At 40.9% G+C, this 17,427-nt stretch overlaps 1 protein-coding gene across 3 annotated transcripts in view; it reads left to right on the plus strand.

Annotated features, from left to right (window-relative positions):
- The first annotated feature begins 823 nt into the window (after positions 1-823).
- TMEM237 (transmembrane protein 237) overlaps positions 824-17,427 on the plus strand; it is a 33,642-nt gene continuing 17,038 nt past the window's right edge. Inside the window, exons 1-6 of one of the 3 annotated variants that reach the window (XM_020970679.2) lie at positions 824-1,026; positions 5,210-5,241; positions 13,241-13,251; positions 13,836-13,892; positions 15,105-15,242; positions 16,979-17,099. In XM_020970679.2, the coding sequence (XP_020826338.1) occupies positions 985-1,026; positions 5,210-5,241; positions 13,241-13,251; positions 13,836-13,892; positions 15,105-15,242; positions 16,979-17,099 (401 nt within the window). In that variant the 5' untranslated portion in view covers positions 824-984. Of the gene's footprint in view, positions 1,027-1,482; positions 1,630-5,209; positions 5,242-13,240; positions 13,252-13,835; positions 13,893-15,104; positions 15,243-16,978; positions 17,100-17,427 lie in introns of those variants that run through there. The other 2 variants (XM_020970687.2, XM_020970697.2) reach the window with 2 other exon arrangements.

Below are 17,427 nucleotides of genomic sequence, written 5' to 3' on the forward strand. Positions count from 1 at the left end.
AAACCAAAGCCGCCCACTGAAACCAAATTGGCTTCCCATTTACTTTATATGTTGCTGTTCAGTTGTGTCCAACTCTTCATGAGCATTTGGGGTTTTCTTGGCAAAGATGCTGGAGCAGTTAGCCATTTCCTTCTCCAGCTCATTTTATAATGAGGAAATTGAGGCAAAGAGGGTTAAGCGGCTTACCCAGGATTACACAGCTAGTAAAGTGTGTCAGAGTTCACATTCGAACTGGGGTCTTCCTGACTCCAGGAACAGCCTCTGTGCACTACGGTGCCATCTAACTGCCCTACCTGACTCTACTCTATCTTTTGCTAGGTGTCTGTGACCCTCAACAGAAAAAAGTTCCCTGCCTTTCTCATACACAGCCACAAGTGTCTGTGAGGATGGAGGACAGAAGCCTTGGTCTTTGGCCACACTCCATGCACACATAGGCACGGGCACCTACATACACACTGTGACATACACAGTTACACACTTTCACACAACTTAGGTGTACAAGTGCACAAACACACTCAAGCACCTGTACCCTGACCACACACAAAGACGGGAGGATTCATATATAGACATACTCACACATGCAGGTATACTCATACACAGACACATTCTGTGCACAAACCACATACACACACTGGCACACCTGCACAAAGATTATCAAACACACATACACACACAGGGCCAGGTACACTCGTGTGCATGCATACGCACACGTCCACACACCCGCTCCATCCCTTGGAGCACACTCAGGCGGGAAGGAGGAAAGAAGCCTGGGTCAGGAAAAGCAGCCTCCCAAAGGGGAGGGGTCTAACACGCCCCTAGCCGCCGCACCGCGGGGAGTCGGCCTCGTCCCCAGCCCGCACTCGCTCCCTCTCCGCGCCCAGACCCCCCGGGGCGGAGCGCGGCGCGCCTCGGGTGGGATCGGGATCGAGGCGGGGGCTCGGGCCGGCCGGCGGCGGTTGCACAAGAAGTTCTCCGAGACGTGGCATGAGGCCGGCACCCGGGCCCCCGCAGGCGGGACCTAGCCCGGTGAGCAGTAGCAGGGGATACTGGACCCGGGTTGGAGAAGCGGGGTCGCTGGCCCAGGGGAGTTGTCTGGTGAGGGGGTGGGGGTCGGGGCTTGTTCTCGGGAGGGGGAGGGGTTGATCGCAGGCTTGGGCGTGCGTAGCCATGGCGACGCCCCGCCCTCCCAGGCCACAGCCCGTTTGGGTCCTCTTTCCCCACCTCCCCTTCAGGGCCTCCCTTCACTTCAACCGCCTTCGCCGTCCCACTTGGCCCAGAGGGCTCGGTCCGCCTGTGGCGAGACCGTCATTTCGACCCCGTCTGCCTTAGCTTTCCTCTCCCTCACCTTCCCGCTTCGGTAACGTCACGCCCACGCCGCCCTCTCAGTCTCGCTAGCTAGACAGGCGGGGCGGGACCCAGTCCTCGGGGGCTTGGCGCATGACGCAATGACGCACGGCGCGTCTGCCCCCCCCCCTCCCCGCCACGTGGTAAGTTTCCAGGCGGGGCTAGGACTGGTTTCTTGCCCTCCGGGCGGCGCTGCCCGGGAAGGGCGGTGCGGGCATCCCACATCCTTGCGGTAGCCGTCTCTTTCCGAGGCGGGCTTTAGTTGGTATGGGAAAGAAACAGGTGGTAAGCTTTCATTACTGGCTTGCTTTCCTTCGTTTTGCATACTGTGATTTGGGGAGGGGCGTCCAGCGCGGGTGTGTTGGCTTTGCTTGGTGAAAGGGTCAGTCTCTTCTAATCCATCCTCTGGCACAGTTATGCTTTAATCCTGGGGAGGATCCTTGTTTCGTAACAACTCCCTAATTTAAAACATTTAATTATGTCACTGGTAATTTCCTTTGTATGCTGCTATCATCTTTTATAACACTATTTTTTAAACTTCGTTTTGATGACCCCCGTCTCCTTATTTTCAATTAGTATTTCTGTTAGTATTAAATGTATTAATAAATTATTTGTTAAACAAAGGACAAAGTTTAGGAGAAAAGTAATTAAGTTATCCTTTTTGATATGCAGTATTGTACCTGCGCTAAACATAAAAAAAAGGGATTAACGGGCATTTTTTTATTGGAGAGATCTGTGATTTCATTGGTGTAAGGAATGTCCTATCAAAGAACTACCTCTACCAATGCTGATTAGTGCGTTCTCTTATCTTAGAACAGTGGTCAGCAAAGTAGGGTCTGCACACACCAGGAGGGGCATGAGATATCCCATTGGAATGCTAAGAAAGTATTAAGTCAGTAAGCATTTATTAAGTGCCTACTATGTGTCAAACATTTATTAAATGATTACTGTGTCAGGCACTGTGTTAAGTGCTGGGGTTACAAAGAATTCACTGCCGTCAAGGAGCAAACAGTCTAATCTAATATTAACTACCACCTGGCTCAACTGCTTCCATTCTTGACAGTGTCCAGTGTGGGCTAGGCTGGGTGGTCAGCTATTTGAGCTTTTCTCCAGGCAAGAAGGTTGGGGAGGGGCGGAAAGGGGCTGGGGAATAAATCATTCTTCACTCAGTCCCTGCATTTTCCTTGCCTCTACCCCCATGCCCCACTTTTGTAAGTAGCAGGGCATATCTCCCTGGCCTGCGCTCAGCATACTAGTGCCTTGCTGCCTGCCCAGGCTCTTTTCTCTCCCTCACCCCCAAAAGAACAAAAGAGGCTAACGTTAGGATCTGCAGCAAGGAAAAACCAAGAAAGTCAGGCATAGCTGAGGTGATGGTATTATAGATGGAAGGTAATACGTCAGCATTGACTTTTAGCAAAAGTTGAGAAGACAGTGAGAGTGGCTGCTGCCAGTGGGCTTGGGGCTCGAGGAGTCAAACACAGAACTTGGGGAACAGCAGTCGTCCTGCTTTTATTGCCTCCCAAACAACCAACCAAATAGCTTCAAAGCAAATGAAGAAGGCCATTTACATGCAGGAAACCAGCGCCTATGCAGGCATCTTGCTATCTGCCCTGCTTCCTTTTTCCCATGTGGAACAACCACCAGCCTCTGGGGGTCGGGGACCTGACCCCCAGAGGCCACGTCTCTCACTCCTTGACTTGAGGGAAGACAGACATTTAACAGATTCCAACAATATCAACAACAACAAACCTTTGAATGATTGGTGGGTGGGACTGAAAAATGAATATCATGATTTAATAAGCACGGTTATGCCCTTCGGGTCATAACTTATAACTGGAAAGGGCCTGAGAGGTCATCTAGACTACCCCCCTCACTCCCTATTTTATAGATAGGTAACCTTAGAGAAGTTAAATGACTTACCTGTTGTCACACAAGCCAGTAAGAATCAGAGGCGGGATTTGAACCTGGGTCTTCTTGACCAGCACTCTGTTTACTCTATCATACTTCCATTTGGATCTATGGATTTTTGAGGTATCTTTCAGCTATGATTGCCATTAAAACTTAGTGCTGGAAGAAACTGAAAGAACTTTGAATCACTGTATCACAACTTGGCTAACCCACATTTTTCAAAAAATGAAGCACTTTCAATTATATTGCTCTCACTAAATAAAATAAAAATAAACCACAGTTTTATTTAATGAGAGCAAAATTTTTTTGTATTAAAAAAATTTTTTAATCATTTTCTCTTTATCCTATTTTGTATATTTTATAATGTATTAAGATTTTAGTAGAGTAACAAATACTTATACATTTAAAAATACATATATGAAGAGGGTGTGCCCCCAATTTTTTGATAAGGAATCATGTTCAAGAAAATTTGGGACTACTGTCTTAGTTGCCTGGGACACTGAGAGAGGTTAAGTGACTTGCCCAGAGTCACATAAGCCGTTGTTGTTCAGTTGTTCCATCATATCTGACTCTTTGTGGCCCCGTGGACTTCTTGGCGCAGGTGGTGGAGTGGTTTGCCCTTTCTGTCTGCACTGTGGCCCCATTTTATAGATGAGGAATTGAGAGTACAGCAGAGGAAGGACTTGAAACCCAATCCTTCCTAACTCTGAGTCCATCACTCTATCCACTGTTCCCTGCCAACTCTTAGGCAAAATGTACAGATTCATATTTATTTTTGATCTTCCAATGAAGCCCTATCCCAGCACCCCATCATTGTATAAAGATGACATTGGGTCGTAAAAGGCTATGCCTGTGAGAGCTGAAGATTGTTAGATCTGACCAAGGTGGGAAAACTTCCAGTATAGGCCCCAGGATGGAATGTGTCCTGGGGTCTTCAAACCTAGCTACATGCGTAGGTGCCGATTACTAGAAGGGTGGGCACTAATTTTTTTTCAATCACCGCAACTCATAAAGACCGTCTCCTTTGCAAGGGCAAAGAAGGCGTTGTGATCTTCCATGATGAGGGAAATACGTACGAACGTATAGATAAAGTCATGAAACTTGGAAATATATTTTTGTGAATTAATTTTGAAAGATTCTAAAGTGCTTCAGAAACTAAGAAGAGGTGTGGAAGTGTGGTGGAAAAGAATGCTGGATTCAGAGTCAATGGACTTGGGTTCAAAACCAACCTCAGACAGTCAGTTAATTTCTCATAGCTTCAGTTTCGTGATCAGTTAAATAAAGATAATAATATTTGCACTACCTGTATCAAAGAGTTACTGTTTATTTTGATTGCATGGTTCCCATTGTCTCTACAGTCCTCTGATGTGCCACCATTATGTGGAGACAACCCTGTGTTCTCAAAAGCCAGGCCAGTGGAGAGTAAGATCTCACAAGTTCTACCACATTGGAAAGGCTTTGAATCCAATGATGGACTGCACATCTGTCATCTGAGGACGAGACTAGCCTCAGTTAGTTCAGATAGACTCCTCACTGGGCTGCCCAAAGGTGATGACTGTGTTCTCAGAAACCATCTGCTAAATCATAAAGGCATTCCAATCCATGTTGCTAATAGAGAGAATGCCCAGGTCAATCATGGATGCTTAAAATATTAAAGGATGTATTTATTTGTTATTGCTGTCAAGTGTATTTTCAACTCTGCTTACTCATAGAAAATACTTAGCCTCAGGATTTTTACATGATTGGTCAAGTTTAGTGTATTTGTTAGGTTTTCATTCCCCTTCAAAACCCCTAGATCTTTTTGTTGCACAGAGTTCCCAAATTATTTGGAATATAGTAGTCTGGCCTGTTATATTTTCAGTCATGTTTGTAAGAAGCTTTTTTACAAAAATTGATCCATGAAGAGAAGATAATTCAATTGTTCATTAAAAATATTTTTTCTTACCTTTTTTTCTAGCGTCCTCCAAGAGCTCTTCCGCCAGTACCAAGGTAAAAAATTATTTTCTTTAATGATTTTGTTAATAAGAAGGAAATATATGACATATTTAGTTCAAGTTGTATTTATTAAGTACCTTTGAGGTGCTAGACACATAAAGGTGAACTATGGCATGTATTCTGAATTTTAATTCACCGTGTGGGACGTGAAGACCCTTACCAATAAATTTTGGAGACTCAGATGTAGCACAGAGAAAGATTTCTTTATTAGCTTTCTCGAGAAAGGGCACCCTCCTTCCACCTAAAATGGCTCTGGTGCAAGTGTGTGCTCAGCAAAGAAAGATTATATAGACCCCTAACTGCAGTTCCCCCTCCCTAACCCCCTTCCTCTCAGCTCATTGGTACAAGCCTTGAAGGCACAATCTATTCCTGGAAATCTACCCAGCAACAGAGAACAAAAACAGTTTCACAAACTTTCCTGGAGACAAGGAAAGGCGGGAAGTTTTGCAAGAGCAAACAGTTCAGGTTGGCAGATAGGGCAATTATTTTTGCTTGCTTAAAAAAAAAAGGGTCTGAGGGGGGAGGGTTTTGAAAACAATACAAGGACTATTAACAAGAACTATTGACCCTTTGAGGAGGCTTCACTTCTGAGAGGTCATCTCTCACATTCACTATGTACATGTCTCCCCCTGTAGAATGTAAACCCCTTGAGGGCAGGTCTTTGTCTTTGTGTCCACAATGCCTAACACAGTACCCAGAACATAACATGCTAAGTGTTTACTGAATGCCTGTTGAATTGAATACTTTTCTAGATGTAAAACTGAATATTTGCTAAGGACAAAATAATTTGACAAAAATGTGTCATGATTTTGATAACTCAAAAGAAAATTACCAAGTTTTTAAGTTGAAGATTATAGTGTAGTAATGCTAAGAAAGTACGATAGTTATAAAACATGAAGTATAGTTAAATTAAATCAGTTGGCTAGAATGTATTTTGAGTGTGGAACCTGGCACATCATAGTTTTTATGTAAATATTTTAATTGATTCATATATTCATTGCTTTGATCCTCAGCTGGTTTTACATAGGTAAAAGAAAATATGTTTATGACTAATGAACATACTACAAATCCTTCAATAATGTCCTATAAGTATGTCTGACGTTTTGGCAATCAGGACTGAGTGAAACAATGCAGATGAATGCAGAACCCATCAATCACCTCTGTACTAAGAATATAATTCAGATAACATCTCAGTGGTCCAGGGGCAGCTAGGAATCACCATAATGCACAGACCGCCGGGCCTATAGTCAGGAAGATCTGAGTTCAAATTGACCTTAAACATTTACTAGCTGTGTAACACTGACCTAATCATTTAACCTCTCTGCATCAGTTTTCTCAACTGTAAAATGGGGATAATAGCACCTACCCATAGGGTTATTGTGAAGATCAAATGAGATAACATTTTAAAGAACTTAGCATACTTCCTGGCAGTTAGTTAAGCAGTTAGTGCTTACTGGCCTGGCAGATAGTAGGTGCTTAATAAATTCTTGTTCCCTTCTGCTCCTCCCAACTTCTCAATAGTGGGTCAGTAGCATTATTTTTAATTTTTAAAACATAGTATGTAATATACTATGGAATGATATTATAAAACCTGATTCTCAAAATTAGCTTCTGTTACTATATACTGTTAATTTTTTTTTTGAAAACAAGTTTTTGCACATTTTTAAAAATCGAGGAATTTGCTATTTTTAAGACAATAGTGAATCCTTACTCATGTGATGGCAAAGAGCTTGCTGTGTCTTTGTGGGCAAGAAGACCAACCGGGAGACAACTATGCAGGAACCTGTGCATGAGGCGCTGAGTCCTTGGCCTAAAGTGACGACAATGAAAAATCACTGAATAAGAAAGATATTTTGAAGGAAGAACGTGGCACAACAGGCTTAGAGATGGATGGAACTCAGAAGTCATCCAGGCCAACTCCCTTATTTTACAGATGAGAAAACTGAGGTCCTGTGGGATGACGTAAACTTGGCCAAGGTCACATATAATGGAATCAATACTTGAATTAGAAGGAGTTAGAGATGATTTCATGTTTCTGAATATAGAAGACTGGTAGTACCATTCATAGAAATGGATGGCAGGAAGAGGAGCCAGTTTGAGAGAAAAATGAGAGTTTAATTTTGTATGTATTAAGTTGCAAGAGGTCATCCAAGTGGATGTATCCTGTAAATAGTATGGAAAAAAGGAATAAAGGTCATGCAAGATGTCGGGACTAGACAAAGATTTGTGAGTCATCTGTAAGAGGCAATAGCTGAAGCCATGAATGTGGATGAGTTTTAGAGAAAATATAGTCAACAGCTAAGCCCTTGGGGGATGGATTCCTTTGGAGTGGTTCCCGCTTATTCAGCCAATTATCCTAGACTTTAAGATACTAATTTAAATACAGCCCGAGTGTGTGCAGAACTTTGCCCCACACACTTCTCTATTTCTTTTCTTTTAATTACCCTGCATCAAAATTCTGAAATCATTCTTAGCCTCTGCCTTCTCTGTCGATACCACATGTAGTCTTTTACCAGGTTCTACTGATTCTTCCTTTGGAAGTATCTCCTGAATCTGTTGTTTCCTTTTGTTTCCCATTAGTCCAGGTCTTTGCTACTTCATGCCTTTATTAATATTGTGGTCTCCTAACTAGGCCAACCACCAATTCATTTTATATGCTACTGCCCAATTACTCTTCCTTCTGGTTTTATGTTTTGATCTTCTTTGTTACCAAAAAAAGATTCTGTGGTCTGACACTTCTTTCGAGGTTTGCTCATGATCTCAGCCAATTACTTGAGTTATAAACTCTTTATTAAGGTAGAGGTCTGCTTCCAGTGTGGAGAATGTACCGTCCCAAGCTTGTGGGGTTTGTACAGCTGTTTTCAGAAATACTTGTAGGGACCTGTAAATTTTCAGTTCTTCCAAGATCGTATGAGAAGGGGCGAGATGTTTACTCCTTTTCTGGCCTGTGCTCTGGTCTGTGAGTGACCACAAGTACTGTTTTCTGTCTTGGAACTGTGAGGAGGCTTTTCTTTTCACCGCCACTGCAACCTGCACAGCACCAGCGCTCCTCCTTGCCCCAGGACCTCCATTCGGAACTGTGACCAGATCCAAGCATGAGCAAAACAAGAGTTTCCTGCCTCAGCACTGGCAAAGAGATCCCTGCAATCCCCCTCTGATCAGCCACCCGATTCCCCCTCAGTCTGTGGGCTGGAAGCTCTGGAGGCAGTCGCCGCCCCGGGGCCGCACCCGGGCAGAGGGGCTGAGACCAAGCTTCTCTCTCACCGCAGAAACAGACTTTTCCCACTGACCTTCTAAGTTGTCTTTGGCGTTGGTGGGTTGAGAGGTCTGGAAACCTCCACAGCTGCCCCTGATTCACTCCTCTGAGGCCTGCTCCAGGTTTGCTGCGGCCTGGGCCCAGCCTGGAGTGATACACCTTTCTGATCAATCATCCAGGTTGTCTTGGGCTGGAAATTTGCTTCACTCTGTCTTTTTATGGGTTCTGCTGCTTCAGAATTTGTTTAGAGCCATTTTTTTATGAGTATTTGGAGGGGTTTAGGGGAGAGCTCGAGCAAGTCACTGCTTTCATTCCGCCATCTTGGCTCTGCCCCCTTGACTCTCAACTACTCTTCCTACTCACCATTTTGTGTATATTATTCTTTTGCTCAAAAGCATCCAGTGGCTATAGAATACATTCCAAATTCCTTAACCTGGCATTTAAATTTAGTATCCACAAGGTAGTATCAATCTACCTCTCCACCTTAACTCTGCTACATAAAATCTATGCTGCAGCCAAACTAATCTCCTTGTTTCATGAGCGTGCTTATTCCTTCCTCCATGTCTTTATTCATGCTGTCTTCCCTGCCAGGAATGCCTTCTCAGATTGGGGAAGCCCTTCAAAACCCCGAGCCCCACCTCTTCTGTGAAGCTTTCTTCCACTGTTTGTAGCTCTTGTGGATTCCCCCTTGTCTCTTTGCCACGGCTGAACTGCCCTTTCCACATATTTGGCATTTATCATATGCCCTCTTGCATTGCTGCATATGTGTATGTGTGTGTATATGTATATTACACACACACACATATATATATTATTTTTGGCTTATCTCCCAATCAGATGTAAATCTTTTGGATTCAGTAGACCATGTCTTAAACTCCTTTGTGCGCTCAGCACCTGTTACAGTATTCTACAGATAGGAGGTACTCTTGTTATGTGCAGATTTCTGTAAGGACTGTGAAGTCTTTGCTCTAGCTTTGGTTTTCACACACATGTTCATTCCTCTTGTAATAAACCTAGTTTTCATGGAAGCTTCATGAAGGTGTGATTTCCTGTTGACACTCTGTAAATGTTTGTCGATAATAATGCATGCAGGAATGAGTGAACAAGCATTTATTAAGTAATTATGGTGCTAAATGCTAGGGATATGAATAGGAGAACAAGACAGCTTCTGCTCTCAAGGAGCTCATGTTCTAATGGTGGGAGACAACACATATAGGATGATGATCCAAAAATTGAATTTACAAGAAAATAATTAAGCAACATTTCTAGTTTTGGTAATGAGACTTCATAAAAGCTGCCTTAAAGCATAATTCTTTAGCTATATTTTATAATAATAACCGTCTAAAGCAGAAAAGGCTCAGGGCTAGGATGGGCAAGACAGTGGAAATATATAAGAAGCGTACATTGGAAAAAGTAGCATGCTGTTACCTCTGTTAGAGAGAGACTTTGCTAGCATGTTCTCCAAATTAAAGTAGTTTACATACAGTTTAACTTAAACTCTGAATTTTTTTTTAATTGAACATGACTAGTAAAGTCCTGATCTGCTTTTGTTTACTTAAATCGTTCTGGCAGAGGCTGAGCTATATCCTAATCCACGTCAACTGAAATAAGAACTCTTAATCTATCTCATTACTAGTCAGTTGGTTTGTATAAATTACAAGGCCATTTACCATAATTCTTGCTAAAGTGCTTTTGTATAATGATGTCATTTTTTAATTTTTTAAATTTACCGTTTATTTTTTTACATTATTTTACACTCTTTTCTTTTTAAATTTTGAGTTCCAAATTCCCTCCCACTCTTCCCCATCCATTGAGAAGGCAAGCAGCATGATATCATTAATTATACATATGAAATAATAAAAAAATTTCCATATTAGCTATATTGAAAAAAAGTGAAATAGAAAACAAAGGGAGAAAATTATGCTTCAGTGTGCACTCAAAGTTCATCATTTCTCTCTCTGGAGTGGATAGCATTTTTTCATCCTGAGTCCTTTAGAACTTGGATCATTGCGTTGATCAGAGTAGCCAAGTCTTTCACAGTTGATTAACAATATTGCTCTTATTGTGCAGTTTCCCGGTTCTTCTCACTTTACTTTGTATCAGTTCATATGGGTCTTTCCATGTTTTTTCTGAAGCTATCCCCCTTGTCATTTCTTATAACACAAGAGTATTCATTATAATCATATACCACAACTTGTTCAGCCATTCCGCAATTGATACTTGAGCATCCCTTCAATTTCCAATTCTTTGCCAGCATAAAAAAAGTTGCTATAAATATTTTTGTACATATAGGTCCTTTTCCTTTGATCTCTTTTGGGTACAGACTTACTAGTTGTATTGTTGGGTCAAAGGGTATGCACAGTTTTATGGCCCTTTGGGCATAGATTGTTCTGGATTGTTCCAGATATGAAAAATATATCTTCATATTATCCATATTACAATAAAAGGGAAATACGTATTTCTATATTAGACGTATTCCAGAAAAAATATCAGTAGCAGTTCTTTTTGTGGTAGCCAAAAATTGGAAATTAAGGGAATGTCTATCAATTGAAGAATGGTTGAATGAGTTGTGGCTTATGATTGTAATGGAATATTATTGTGCTGTAAGAAATGATGAAGGGGATGATTAAAAAAAAACACACAGCAAGATCTGTACTGTTGTTATCCTAGCTCGTTGGCTTTCTGGAATATCATATTCTAAGCCCTTTACTTCTTTAATGTGGAAGCTGCTACTTGTGTGATCCTGACTGTGGCTCCATGATATTTGAATGTTTTCTTTCTGAATGCTTCCAATATTCTCTCCTTGACCTGAGAGCTTTGGAATTTAGCTATAATATTCCCGGGAGTTTTCACTTTGGGATTTCTTTCAGGAGATGATTGGTAGATCTTTCAAATTCCATTTTCCTCTCGGGATCTAAAATATCAAAACAGTTTTCCATCATAATTTCTTCAAATACGATATCTAGCCTCTTTCTTTGATCATGGCTTTCAGGTAGTCTAATAATTCTTAAATTTTCTCTCCTGGATCTATTTTCCATATCAGTTGTAGTTTCAATGAGATATTTCACATTTTCTTCTATTTTTTCAGTCTTTTGACTTTGCTTTATTTTTTCTTGATAGCTGCTGGAGTCATTAGCTTCCACTTACCCAATTCTGATTTTTAAAGAATGATTTTCTTCATTGATTTTTTGTGCTTTTTATTCCATTTGATCAATTCTGCTTTTTCTTTTCTTTTCTGTCTTTCTTTCTTTCTTTTTTTTTTTTTTGGTTAGGCAGTGGGGTTAAGTGACTTGCCCAGGGTCACACAGCTAGTAAGTGTTATGTGTCTGAGACTGGATTTGAACTCAGGTCCTCCTGAATCCAGGGCCAGTGCTCTATCCACTGCGCCACCTAGCTGCCCCCGATCAATTCTGCTTTTTAAGGAATTTTTCTCTTCAGTGAATTTTTGTGCCTCTTTTACCATCAGACCGATTATATTTTTTGTGATTTTTTTCTTCAGTATTTTTTGTACCTCTTTTACCAAGCTGTTAATTCTCTTTTCATAATTTTCTTGCATCATTCCCATTTCTTTCCCCCATTGTTCCTCTAGCATTCTGAGCTCTTTAACTCTTCCAGGAATTCTTGTTTGGCTTGGGTCCAATTAGCATTTTCTTTGAAGCTTTGCTTGTAGCTATTTTCCCACAGTGTTGTCTTCTTCTGAATTTATATCTTGATCTTCCCTGACACCATAGTAATTTTTCATGGTCAGGTTCTTTTTTTGCTGTTTGCCCTTTTTCCAGCCTATTCTTGACTTTGAACTTTATGTTAAAGTTGGGCTCTGCTCATCTCGGGGTGGAGAGGCACTGTACCAAGCTACAGGCTTTTTTTGTGCTGCTGTTTTCAGAGCTGGTTCTGAGATTCTGTAAGTTTTGCTGCTTCCAAGGTGGTGTGAACCTGGGAGAAGTATAGTCACTGCTCTCCTGGTTTGTGCTCATGGTCCTTACCCAGGAAGAGCCCTGTTGCTCTGCAGCTGCAACTGTTATTGCTCCTTTTGGCCCTGAAACTGTGACCACGTCCCGTGTTCTCTTGTGGCCACAAGCGCTGGTGTTCCTCCGTGCCCTGGAGCTCAGAACTGCGTATGGGCAGTAGAGTTGCCAAGCAGCACCAGGTTCTGCACCCAGTGCCAGCAAAAGGTTCTCTGTAATCCCTCTCTGACCAGTTGTCCAACTTCTTTACTGTCTCTGAGCCGAGAGCTCCTAAAGCTGCAGCTGCCACTGTGGTGGCAGTGGCCTTCAAGGCCTGCTGCTGGTGTTGCTACTGCATGTATTCCAGGCTGCTCCAAACTGGCCCCTAACCATTGTCATCAGACTCTCTTGCCAACCTCCTAAGTTGTTTTGGGCTGGAAGAATGTCTCACTCCAACCTTTTGTTGGCTCTTCTGCTCCAAAATCTGATTTGAGGCATTATTCTAAAATTGTTACAGGGGAACGTTGGGAGAGTTCAGCTGGGTTGCTGCCTGTACTCAAGTATCTTGGCTCCTACTGATGTCACAAATTTAAAAAAACTGTCCCACGTTTCTGTTAACATGATTATTTAATTTTCGGTTTTAATAAAGTCTCAAGCCAATTTTTTTTATACTGACAGTACTGACATTAGTGAATTTTAATAGACTTCAAACTAATGCCTTTTGTCTCTTTCCTTCATGTTTGTGTGTTTGTTTTACCTTGGCTGATGTTGCGTAAAATGTTTGTTCCTGAAGTACCCTGCAAGGTGAGTTAGTTCGGTGTTAAAGTAAAGATTCCTATCTGTAGCATTTTATGTTAAAAATACAATGCCTAATTTCTAAATGTTTTTCTTAAAATCGAATTTGAATGGTGTCGTTAATCAAGCATCACTAATTATACGCACCCTCCTTTGAAATGAGTGGAAGCGAGCTACTGCTCTCTTTATAAAATGCTCTCCCTCCCAACATCCTCCCCTCTCATCAGAATTCATGCCTTCATTTCACCATGAAGCCTTGGATATTAAAGATAGACGCTTAAAGTGACTTCCTCTTTCTCAGAGGCCCCACCACCACTACCATGTGGCTCTTGGTAGAGAATTATGATGGCTCTGTACATCAAATAGAGCTCCCAACTCCTGCCCATGCCATGTTACTTGTATCATAGAATGATCTCTTCCTCCGTTCTGTCACATTGATCCTTTCCTCCCCTAATGTTATCTAGATTATTGAAGAAAGTGGGAAAAGAATAAACCTTTCAATGTGAAAAATCTCTTATTCTGACTGTGAGACTTCTTTTTCACAGTTGACTTTTAGGTCAACTTCTTTATGGTTGTTGTTTTCTGTTTTACAGATGACATTCCACTTAGTCGTCCAAAAAAAAAGAAACCCAAAGCAAAAAATGCACTAGGTAAGAAGTTGCTCTCTATGCAGGGGGTATGCAGGAGCCAGCTGTGAAATCTTCAGTGTGAGGATCTACACTTTGGAAATCAATAAATGCCCCAAATTAAGACTTGATTTATTATTTTGTTGATTATTTAGACTTAAAAAAGTGATGGAGAAAAATGTTAATAATTCAAATTAAATTTAAGTTTGTCATGGGTATCCCCCATCCCAAGAGCCTGTTGTTAAACTTTTACCGGCACAGTTTTGTTATATCAGACAGAGTAACTCCAGCTGAATCAGGCAATCTCAGGTCATCAGGGATCAAAGATTAGTTACAGGGCATAAAGCAAAGCGGAGTCAAACCAACCCGAGACTGTAGGCTTCAAGGTGCCTGGCAAAGGACCAGGTCAAAGGCATGTTAAGTCTGGTGCAGATCTGTAAGGCAAATACCAACAAAAGGGGTGTGGCTCAGAGGACTGAGGGTATGGCTCTTTGTGAAGTTACTTTCAATGAAAGTTTGTCTGAAGACTTTTATCTTTGGGAATCTCAAAGCCACCTGGCTGAAAAAAGAGTAAGTCTCTTTAGGTTTAAAGAAGTTTTAACTAGTGAATATAATCTCAGATCCCTTTGACATGGAGGATCATCTTATTAGTTCATGAGTTCACATTTTCTTTGTCTGAGGGTAGGTTCATATTCTTAGTCAGATTTGGCCTGGGTAAGGGAATTTATAACTTTATAGAGTTTGGTGGGGTCATGGTCTGAAACAAGGCGGATTGTTTCTGTCCTGACTGTCAGGTTGAGGCGCCCATCTCCTCCACATTTCTATTTTCTTGATCTTTGGTCATGACAGAAGTTACTGTTTAGAATGGTAGATGAACTTTTTCATTTAACTATAAATATCTTCACTATTTTTACTTTCTAATGTTTATGAGAAAATAGTAGCCCATATCACTGGAGTCCTAAATACACAAAAATAGGTCTAAGGGGAAATCAAGAAGCAGGTCTAATGAAAAACAGGAAAACAGCTTTAAAATAACTGGGAGAATTATACCTCTTGTTTGCTGGAAGAGAGAAATTTGATGAAGGGTTTTGTGGAGTAATAGGGGTATGGAGTACAGGAAGTATTCCAGCCCTTTTATGCCCTTGGTTTGTAGAGAAATAAAGCAGTTGTTTAGAACATTCCTTGACGTCCCCAGATTAATGTTTTCTGCTTGAGTTATCCTGTTTTTTCCTATAGGCAGTGCCTCTCTAGAAGGCATCGTTCAGGATACAGGCCATCAGCCATCTGACGGCAGTGAACTGTTGGCTCATGAACCCCTGGAGCCTCCAGATGCTCCGGTTCAGAAGAAACGCAAGAAGAAAAGATTACTGATTGGTATGTGCACCTCTTCTGTAAGTAGAATAGAAGAACAGAAATGTGGTCAGAGTTATCCCTATATAAAGACAGAGTAGAGTCATTTACATGGGACTCTAAAGGTGTGACTTAAAAGGTGTCAAACACTTCCATCTGCCCCAAAATACGCCCTCCACCTACTTCCAGTGAGGTTACCCTTTTAAAAATGACCTGTTGTAAAGCACAGTCATTTCTGGGTTTCATCTTATAGTCCTTCAAGTAATTGTCAAGGTAGCATAGAAGTGCTTTGGGTGTTCTAAAATAGCCCTCATTTATTAGAGTGTGTGTGTGTGTGTGTGTGTGTGTGTGTATGTGTGTGTGAAATACGCTAGGCCATTTTACTAAAAGAATAAAAAAATTTATTAAGAGTAATATTTTCAGGGCAGCTAGGTGGCATAATGGATAGAGTGCCGGCCCTGAAGTCAGGAGGACCTGAGTTCAAATCTGGCCTTAGACCAAATACTTGGCACTTACTAGCTGTGTGACCCTGGGCAAGTCACTTAACCCCAATTGCCAAAAAATTTTAAAAAAAGAATATTTTTAATTTCACACAAAAAGGTAAGGATGTTTTTAAATGTATATTGATAGCATTTATATAGCACTTTAAGGCTTGCAAAGCACTTTAAAAATATCTCATTGATGATAATAAAGATAGCTAACATTTAAATAGCATTTACTATGTGTTGGCCACTGTGCTAAACACTTTATAATTATTTCATTTCATCCTTACATCATGTGAGTGCTATTATTATCCCCACTTTTATAGATGAGGAAACTAAGGCAAACAGAGGTTAAGTGACTTGTCCAGGTTCACACAGCTAGTTATCTGAGACTGCATTTGAACTCAGATCTGATTCTAGGTTCATTGCTCTACACACTATGCCACCTAGCTGCCTCATATAAGAACTAATAAAGATAGGTTTATACTCATTGAGAAGAGTCAGTGTTCTTAATGAGTATATATTTCCTTCTCTATAATGAAAAGTAACTGTTGTTTGAGAAAATTATTTGAATAAAAAGAGAAACCTAAATATTGGATTGACTTTTATATTTCTGTTGTAAGTAATTCAACATTGTATATTAAAAGTTAGAGGCAGTGCGAATCAGTAGGATGAGTACCATCCTTAGTATCAGAAATACCTGGGCCCACGTGGGGGCCTACTAGCTGTGTGACCTTGGGAAAGTTACTTAGCCTTTAGTGAAGCAAGTGACTTTCTAAGACTCAAACTTGCAGATATGCACTGGGAGGGAGTTTCCTCCCTGAAAGTTCTGTTCACCAATGAAATCACAGTTCTGGATCAAAAAAAGTTAAAAAGTTAAAAAGCATATGGTTATTAAAGTATCAAAATTTAACAGATAGCAAAAAAGAATTTTCTTTGCCCTAGTTATGATTTATAGAATATTCTTTATTATAATTTTTGTAATTTATTTTTAAGTCTCAGGTATAGATTTTGAAGGAATGAATGGATAAAGCATTTATTAAGCACTTACTGTGTGCAAAGGCACTTTGCCAAATACACAAACATAAACTTAAGACAGTCCTTGCCTTCAAGGAGCTCCCCTTCTAGTGGGGGGTAACACCACCTGTGGAAAGTTTCAGATGGAAAGGTCCCATGGTCCTCAGTGTGCAGCAGCAAAGCAAACAGTAATTTTAATTAAATTAATTTTAATAACAGTTTGAAGATCATAAATTTATGTTGCTTTATTTTAATTTTCAGAATCGGAGACATCTTTCACCCAAAAGAGCACACCTAATCCATCTCCACTTCTAAATGAAAATGGCATGGATTTGGAGCAAGCTGAGGAAGCTGTCACTCGAAAACCTCGAAAGAGAACAAAGTGAGAGTTTATTTGGGTCCCCGAATGTACTCCACGAATACCTGATGTTGTGTCCTGAGCTCCCAAATTGTGGCATCTTATTGATCACTAACAAAATCATATATTTTTCCCCTCTAGGATAAGGATAGCAATAAAACGACCCTAGTGTTACATTCAGAGAAAGTAAACAGTTGAGAAAATGAGTTCTCAGATTTTAATTTACATTTTTATATGATGCTTAAAATAGCAAATGTAGCCAATAAGAGCTTTCGTGTAAACTAGACCCTCAAATTCTAAAACCCCTTCTACTCCACTCATCCTATTAATTCAATAATTAATTTTGTTTGGA

Source organism: Phascolarctos cinereus, unplaced genomic scaffold (genome assembly GCF_003287225.1).
Source record: "Phascolarctos cinereus isolate Bilbo 61053 unplaced genomic scaffold, phaCin_HiC Scaffold_7;HRSCAF=346, whole genome shotgun sequence".
NCBI classification, from domain to species: Eukaryota; Metazoa; Chordata; class Mammalia; order Diprotodontia; family Phascolarctidae; genus Phascolarctos; species Phascolarctos cinereus.